At 32.1% G+C, this 9,130-nt stretch overlaps 1 protein-coding gene across 1 annotated transcript; it reads right to left on the reverse strand.

The window, feature by feature from the left end:
- Nucleotides 1-2,739: 2,739 nt before the first annotated feature.
- On the reverse strand, nt 2,740-5,112 carry LOC107427164 (probable WRKY transcription factor 9). The gene is made up of 5 exons (XM_016037515.4): nt 4,803-5,112; nt 4,545-4,682; nt 4,060-4,389; nt 3,821-3,934; nt 2,740-3,677 (listed from the first exon to the last, which is right to left on the reverse strand). The coding sequence occupies exons 1-5, from the start codon at nt 5,064-5,066 to the stop codon at nt 3,012-3,014; spliced, it is 1,512 nt and encodes a 503-aa protein (XP_015893001.3). The 5' UTR covers nt 5,067-5,112; the 3' UTR covers nt 2,740-3,011.
- Between the last annotated feature and the right edge of the window lie 4,018 nt (nt 5,113-9,130).

Consider the following 9,130-nt stretch of genomic DNA (forward strand, 5'->3'; position numbering starts at 1 on the left):
AAGAAGGAAGAAAAATAAAGAAAAAAAATGATTTTCTGTATTAAAATTTCTGCTTACACTAGAAGCTAGTACAAGACATATATTTATAGCACTTAATCACCACACATGCCTATTCTGAAAAATTGTAGTTATAGCAAGACTATTCATGTGACTAAGTTAATAGCTGTAACTAACAAAACTAAGCATGTGACTTTTTTTTTTTTTTTTTTTTTTTTTTTTTTTTTTTTACCTTCATAAGCTGATGTGGAGGGTCAAACAACACTTCAACATATAGAGAGAGGAAGAGTAATGATGTAGTCCGCTATCTAATGTTATGGTACCAGATGATGATTTGGTACAACTTAGCGGTTTTTATTTTTATTTTTTGGCACTAATTTACATGTGTGTGAACCTTTACCCTTTTGCTTTTTTATCCTAGTTTATTTATTTATTTATTTTTATCTCACGTTAAACGGAGCCTCCTCCACCGGTTTGTTAAAACTAAAATCTTACTCCACCGCTGGCCAAATCCCCTCAGCAGCAATGTAGGTTGAATAAAAACCAACACAAACTGGCCAAATCATGCTCATGTACACATGTAGCAATGGCTTCCATAAACTCCTTTGTCCCATATTTTGCAATGGTCCCAAGATTCTTGACTTACATTTACCAAATTATAATTTCTATTTTAAAAATACCATGGCACATATAAACAACTAGAGTTTACCAGTTTCATCATATAGATAACAATACCACCATCATCAACAATGGAGAGTATTATCAGTAATATTGGTATATAAAGAGTTAAGCTAGTAATATCAATTTCTTTATTATTTAATATATCTAGAAGAACAAATAAGTAATTGCAACAATGTGAGACTGAGAATTGAAAGTGGAAGTGGGTATAGTGTCTAATCAGAATACGAAACGTAGACAGGAGAAAAGGGTGGGGTCTGGTTTTGAATTCTCCTGAATAGCAATTTGGATCATAATGAACTTGCCTGCCTTATGCAAAGCAGCAAAACAAATATATAAAAATCGAATAACGGTTTGAGTTTTTAATTTTTTAATTTTTTTATCCGACATGGAGGATCAATGGAATATGAAGAATGAACAAAGCGTGTGAGATAATAAAAAAAAGAAAAAAAAAAGAAAAAAAAAAGACTATAAAGTAGTTAAGTCGATCCAAAATCCTGAAATAGTATATTGAAGATGCATTGTTGATGACGAACAATAGAAAGGACGTTTGCAGTAGGAAGGATGCCGACGATGAGAGAAACCACAGATGGTGCAAGATTTTTATTTTGGATAAACCGTGGAGGAGGCTGATTTAAGGTGAGGTAAAAGAAAATAATAATATAGAGTTTTTTTATGTGAATTAGACAAAAATTAAAAACCGTTCTACCTATGTCATCATTTAGTACTATTATATAGATTAGGTAGTCCATTAGATTATTATATATTTAATTGGTTGATATAATTCATAGAATTTTTATATAAATCAATTAAATAAAATTTTTTATATATTATTTTAAAAGTTATTCAGTTGGGGTCAGAATAAAAAATGTAAATATGCTATTAATTCTATAATTAGAACAACAAATATATATATATATATATATATATATGTATGAAAAATATTATTCATTATTTTCGTTATTATATAGATTCTAATAGGTAATTTATTTACCCAATAACAACTTCTAATTTTGTAATTTTTATCAATTGGGAAATAATAATTTACCAAATACATTTCAAATTAACAGAAAAACTAATTGATAAAAGGTTTTCTGAATTGTTCATTGCTAGAGGTTAGTAGTGGATGTCGTTCATCTCATCTTTGGGAAACTCTTTGTTGAGGCCGTGAGATTCTATTAAGAGGATGTGTTTGAACGGTGGGGAATGGTAATTCTATCAAGATTTAAGGATATAGTTGGATTAAGATATATAGTTCTTTATGTGTTCATTCATCTCATACATTAGATGCAACTGCGTGACTTTCAGAGCTTATAACTGCTTCTAGGAGGCGGGATGATAACCTAGTTCGAGTATTTTGTTTCTGATGAGGAGAAAAATTAATTGTTGCTTCAAAAAAGGTTTTGGTGATGATTTTTTAATAATTTACAAAAATTCCAAAAAAAGGAAAAAAAAGAAAAAAAGAAAAGCTAATTGTTGTTTCAAAAAAGCTTTCGATGATTATTTCATAATTTACAGGAATCCCAAGCTAAGCCCTAGTATTTTATTTATCTATTGGCAATTGTGTGATCTTATTTAAGATGTAGCATACCTGCAATACTTTCAAAAAAAAAAAAAAAAGAGCAGCACACCTGCAACCTCTAAGAAACCATATATTTTCTAAACAATGACTATAATAAAAAAATTAAACAAAAAATAAAAATGGCTTTATTCCCCTTGTATCAATTGGATTATAATTAAGAGGGTTGATAAAACAATTAGGGCTAGTTCAAACCTAATAATAAACTATTGGGTTCATCAACAAACACACACACACATATAGATAAATTTTACAGCAGACGTTTATATTTTTTTTTTATCTTGCATTTTATTTTTATTTATTTCAACATTTAAAATCATGATAAAAGATAACTTCATGGTAATATGAAACAAAAATAAAATTTTTTAGCCAAAGTTAAATTTATGTTCGCTCGTACACATCTAGAAATATAAATATAATTATAGTTAATATATCATTTGTGATTTCAATTCTTATTTGAAATTCAAATTATATACAGAAAATTATTAATAGACATCTTGGTATAATAATAAGAGGTTATACATATTTTTAAGAAAGGAAAAAAAAAAAAAGGAAAAAAAAAATTCAGTCCAAAGCATCGAGTTTTATTAAGCATATATATGAAAATTTTTTGGAGTACATGATTAATTGATTTAATTCTACGTAAATGTAACCTTTGTATAGCCTTTTCCCTCTCAAAGAAACCAATTTCGGTCTTTAGATTCTTTCAAGGTATTGGGTGAACGGGCTTACCATTTGATGAGAGAGAATCAAGGACCTAATTGTTGTTGCTAGAGCTACCTCCTTCTCCATGTCTTTGACTAAATGCTGATCCGACTGGATGACTACTTGTGTGGTTCTCTTTAGTAATGAGAGATGTGATAGCAGCGGCAACAGCTACTTTAAACTTAGGATCGGCGGCGATAGCCGTCACGTTTTCCACCATTGATGAATCCTTTTCTTCACCTGATCTCCAACCCTTGTCATCCATTAATCCTCTGGTACTGCTATCTAAGACATGGTTGATGATGTTATTCCCACAATGGAAATTTGTTTTGCCAGGAGGCATCCAAAAACCCGCTGGTTGGGCCGAGGAACTAGCCAATGGAATATGTGGCGGATCATACAAGTGATTATTTGTGAGATCAAGAACAATTCCTTTGGAAGGGTCATTACTAGGGTTAATAATGCTTCTAAAGGTTGGTGAATGAGACAAAATGGGGTTTGTCATCATCATATGGTGTGTATGGTAAGAGAGAGATGATTGAGTGAAATTAGAGGGTTCATGTTCAGAATGTGGATTAATACTTGAATCTAATAACATGAAGGAAGCTGCTGCAGATGCTGTTGAAGCCATTGCTGTTGCCCCCACAGGGAGTGGATGGTTGTGTGTTCCTTCATATGTTGTTATTAGTATGGACATGTCCTCCAAACACCTTTGAACCTACATTTAGAAAACAGAAATATCCTTGATTTCACATACTACTTTTGATTCCCCACCCCCAAGAAAAAAAAAAAAGAATCCTATTTATTTTGTTCAATTTGTACCAAATTAGCATTAGAATTAAATAATAGAATATTTTTTACCTGTTTTCTAACTGGGCATCCTGGAGCTACTGTGCATCGATAGTAGGCTCGAGGACAAGGGTTTCCTTTGGCGATTTTCTGGCCATATTTTCTCCATTGGCATCCATCATTCATCTGCAAAACATGTATATATATATATATAGAGAGAGAGAGAGAGGCTTAAAATAGTTGTGATTCTGTTTTCCTTGCGTATATATTTGGGTTCATTAGAAATGTAAGATGTAAAACTAGACACTCACCGTTGCTGTTTCGCATCTTGCTCTTACCGAAACCCTAGCCTTTCTATTAGGTGGTGTGGCAACCTGGCTTCTAATTCCTTCTATTTCTGTTCGGTTTGCCTTGTTTTGCACTGCTGTGTAGCCCGGCAATTCGTCCGAATTCTCTTTGTGATCTTCTTTTCCTTCATGTTTTTTAGTGCTTGTTTGCAGCCTTAAAGACAAACCTAATTCCTGATTTGGTGGCGATGGAGATCTATGATTATTGACTTCTACGACATTGGAAATGGTCGTCGTCTTCGGTTCTTCCATAGCATTGTTGTTACCATGGAGCGAAAGAAAAAGTAGAGGAGCCTAATTCAACATAAATACATATAAGAAAAATGTTTATAATTATTGGAGCTAATATAAAAATAAAAAATAAATAAAAAAAGATCCATAACGCCGAGAGAAAAAAAAAAAAAAAATAATCCATAACACCGAGTGAAGAAAACAATAGGAAAACTAACCTTTTTTTTATTATTTTGCTGGATAGAATAAAACTTCATTTGAAGATCATTGTAATCTTTCATTGTTTGCTCCACCACCTTTCTTAAAACTTTATTTTCTTCTTTCATGCGATTCATCTCCGTTTGCAACAAATATAACTAGAAAAACAATATATGATATATAATTTTTTTAAAAATCCGTCGTGAATTATATAATTGTTTTTATGGTAAACAAAAAATCGTCAAATTTATGCCGGGGAAAAAAAACAAAAAAAGTACCTCCTCAGTCTTCGTAGTTTCTGTAAATGATACTTCCACTATTGAGGTCTCATCCTCCACTACTTCACCTGCTGTGGCTTCTTCTTCTGCTCCTTGTTCTTCATCATTTCCTTCTGATGGTTCGACTTTTTGTTTTTCTTCTTCTTTTTCATGATCTTCTTCAACTTCAAGCTTATCTTTACCTTCTTTTTCTTCTTGATCTTCTTTGGAATCGAATTTCAATGATAGATCAGTATCCATTTCTTTCTCATTTTCTCTCCCCATTGAAGAAGACAAAGTTTTCAGAATATTAATTTCCTTTTTTCACTTCTCTCTCTTCCCTATTATGCTGCTTTTGAGGCACCAAAGTCAATTCTCTCGTCTCTCAATAGACGTATAATTAGATACACAAGGACGCATCTAAAGCTTTGACTTTAATTAATTAAGATCAATTTAATTATTATAAACTACAAGAATCCCATCATAGAATTTAATAAACACCAGTAACTTTGGGCACCCCCCGGCCATATATTATTTATTATATTATATATATTTTTTGATATTATGTATAATTTATTATTAATTAGTGAAACTTGTCTTGCCCCGTTGAAAGTCTTCTGTATTTATAAAAAATACCAATGGTTTATTATTTTGCTTATTTTTGTCAGTTGTTTGATTGGGGAAAGCGGTAGAAATATGTGAAGGGTTTCTAAATGGCTAGCTATTTAAAATTTATAAACAACAATTAGCTGTTTTTTATATGTTAAATTTTAGAATTGTAGTTTAGCATGTGAATTTGTTAAAAAAAGAATAAATCAGATTCAAATATACGCAAATGTAAATAGGATTCAATATAAAATCGCATAAATTCAACAGTTTTGCTTGGTATTTATGCTGTCCAGCTTTTTATAACTTTACTTGTTATTGGTACAGAATTGCTTTCCCTCACACGAAACTGAAGGGAATTACGCAAAAGCACCGACGCTCAATGAAGGAATAATAATAATAATAATTATATGATATGAACAAAAATATAGCCTTAGCAGCCGTTAGCCTGCTTCAAGCAGCCAGCCTAACACGTTTAATATGGAACGCCGTCCTGGTCCATGCATAATGCATACAGTAATTGTTAGGTAATTATAATTAAGAATATACCTAATTTATTATTCCTTAGGGAAGGGAAATTTACTAGAAATTAATTTGCCCAGTTGTGATACATTATAATTAAGAATATACCTAATTTATTATTTCTTAGGGAAGGGAAATTTACTAGAAATTAATTTGCCCATTTGTGATACATTATAATTTAGAATATACCTAATTTATTATTTCTTAGTGAAGAGAAATTTACTAGAAATTAATTTGCCCATTTGTGATACAGGATTTGTTTGGATTAAACTCGACTATTTTAACTCCAATAATCATAACATACAACAAAAACATACTTTTTAGCACATAGGTCCAATTTACATCTCTGACTATAAAGGATGTGAACATACATAGTATGAATAAAAACTCGTTGTTTAAGATTTGGTAGGTGGGAAATGGAATGTAAAAATGCATTTTCTACAGTGGAGATGTTTATACCAAAAAGAGATGCATGAATAACTTCTAGAATTTGGCGATTCTTTTGAAAATTCATTCTGTTGCAGTGTATAGGTGTAAGAGGCTTGGTGGCATGTTCTATGATGGTTCAAGTATTTGCCCCAGGGATGCATCTACAAATTCCTTGCCATTGTCAGATTGATAAATCCGAATATGCTTTCGGCATTGAGTAGCAACTAGACTATGAAATTCTTGAAATGTTCCATATACTGTACTCTTGTTTTAAAGAAAAGATATCCAAGTCATACGAGTAATATTCATCATAAAAGTAACAAAATATTGAATGCTCTAACACTATGTTAAAAATTATTTTAAATACTAATTTCCCTGATATAGCTTTATAGAAAATAAAGAAACAAAATATTTCTATAATTAGAATCAAATTATTCCTAAAATCACTATATAATCAACTAATAGTATTCCAAGGATCAATTAAAATAAATTATTTACACCTGATATACAGCTCATACTGACAGGTAGTCATTTGGTTGTATCTTTAAAATCAATATTTTACAGATATTCTATAACCATAAGAAATGAAGAAATTTTTTTTTTTTTTTAAAGGATGGAGAATAAATTGAAATATAGTTGAGGGTAAAGAAAGAAGAATAAAAAAGAATCCAAAATGAAGGATAAAAAAGAAAAATTACATGAAGAAGAAGTAAAAATGTAGGTGAGGTGTCAAGAAACAGAAAAAAATAAGAAGACAATTAGAGAAGAATAATACTAAACTTAGGTTACAAGGTGAAGACCAAAATAAAAAAAATAAAAAATAAAATATTTGCTTGCGAGGAGGATAAAAGGCCCACTAGATTTTAATATCTACTAGATAGCACACACCAAACATGGGATAAATATATAATTGTCCAATACTATTATATTATTTATTCCGAACTAATTTGTCAAATATCTTGATTTATGTAACATTTCCTTTTGGATATTGATATTATTACATTCCAAACTACTTACATTTTCCTCCCAAAATTATAAAAGTCAAAATAGTAAATAGAACCAACACATGTTATACATGCTAGACTTAGACAGTTGATTCCCAGGAGAGGCAACTCAATAGGAGCTGCTATCGAATCCGAAATTGGCTTTGCTGCTTGAAAGCTTGACTATTTCTTTCCCTTACATTAGGAAATTAGGGCTTGATTTCTTCCAAAAAGAATTGCCTAGAGAATTTTTAAGAGAGGAACAGAGAAATTCTGAAAGGAAAGGGAATTTCCAAGTCTTTGGTATGTTACAAAGATCAGAATTCCTTCACGTAGTCAAAATCATTACAATCATGATTAGTGGGGATGTGCTCCAGCCTGATAAAGAGTAAGATAGTGAATGCTGTTGGCATAAAAATCCTTCAAATTAGGATGCTAAAATATAAAGAATGAGCCACGTTCATGGCATTCATAACACAAGCTTGTTCAAGAGCCTTCCTTTTCCTACATGTGAAAAATTTAATGAAGCAAAGCTGGGCATGCATTTGAACTCAATCATCAATTTGCAGCAAACTCATCATAGAAGGAATGCACCCAAATTCTATAATCACCTTTGATTGCTCAGAATTAAAATTTTTTCATGCAAACAACCTTCTCCAACACAATAGTAGCCTCTTTTGTTACATCAACATCTTATCACTCAAGTGCGAAACCAAAGGATCAATTATAATTCTTATGACCCTTGAAAGATGTAAGATAAGAAGGGCTAAAATTTGTACACAATACACTAAAATGGATTGTAATGACCAAGACTACCAGGATAAGTATAGATGGGTGCGAGGCACTGGTAGGTTACCTTATTGTCAAGGCTAATTGGTGATCGATCCCACATCACTCGAGTGTGAAACAATAATGATTGAAATGTAAAGCAGTCACTTTCTTGATAATCGAAACAAAACCCCATATATTGTATGGAATAATATCGATAAATGGGAACAATAGCTATAGAACGAGAGTGGCAATTCATTACACTAATAATTTGGGTTTCCTTGACAAGAAAAAGTTGAGCCAAGCACAATTGCTTTAATGGTAGGAATTAGAAATGTTGGATTAGTCTCCTCTTGAACAATCCTCATAAGCCATCCATAACTACCTTCATAGCCAGAGCAATACTCTTAAACGTTGTTCATTTAAGGTTAGGATTGGATTCAGCTACAACAGGTATCTCCATAACTATCATTAAACAATTATGCTACAATTGTTGGATTTATGCTCTTGGAGCAAGCTAATCCATGATCAGAATCCTTGATTAATAATGGGTCGTGGGATCCTCAAACTAGCTCATCTTTTATCATGCCAATTGAAGCCACGTTTTGATAAACCAACACCAAGATCAGATGCAGGACATGAAGGAAGATTGGTGGAGGAGGATGACTGCCGGAGACAAATGCACGCGTCCACACCCGCCACCTAAAGTGGCTGCAAGTGGGCTTCACGCTCCTAACTTCAGCCAGTGCATGGAGCCGTATGCATCATCAGAATTTGATGATTTTTAGTGGGCTGGTCCCTTCGGCGGCTATCTACCTCCCTGTAAAACTTTGTGATGATCCAAGTTTTGTGTGGCGACTGATGGTAGTTTTGGTGCTCGAGATCAATAGGGGACATGTTATGGTTTTGTGTTTTTTGGGCTAAAAACCCTAGAAACCAATTCTAACTTGTACCACACCCCATAGACTTGCAAGACCTAAAGAATCAAGTTGGGCTTCTTGGCCCTTTTGGGCTTGTAACTTTCTATATAATTGTTTAAAT

This window comes from Ziziphus jujuba, chromosome 9 (genome assembly GCF_031755915.1).
Source record: "Ziziphus jujuba cultivar Dongzao chromosome 9, ASM3175591v1".
Classification (NCBI taxonomy): domain Eukaryota; kingdom Viridiplantae; phylum Streptophyta; class Magnoliopsida; order Rosales; family Rhamnaceae; genus Ziziphus; species Ziziphus jujuba.

Coding starts and splice junctions, on each gene's coding strand:
- LOC107427164 (XM_016037515.4), bottom strand. CDS start 5,066: ATGGGGAGAGAAAATGAGAAAGAAATGGATACTGATCTATCATTGAAA. Junction 3,935..4,059: donor CAAGATGCGAAACAGCAACG/GTGAGTGTCTAG, acceptor CATGTTTTGCAG/ATGAATGATGGATGCCAATG. Junction 3,678..3,820: donor GATGCCCAGTTAGAAAACAG/GTAAAAAATATT, acceptor TTCTAAATGTAG/GTTCAAAGGTGTTTGGAGGA.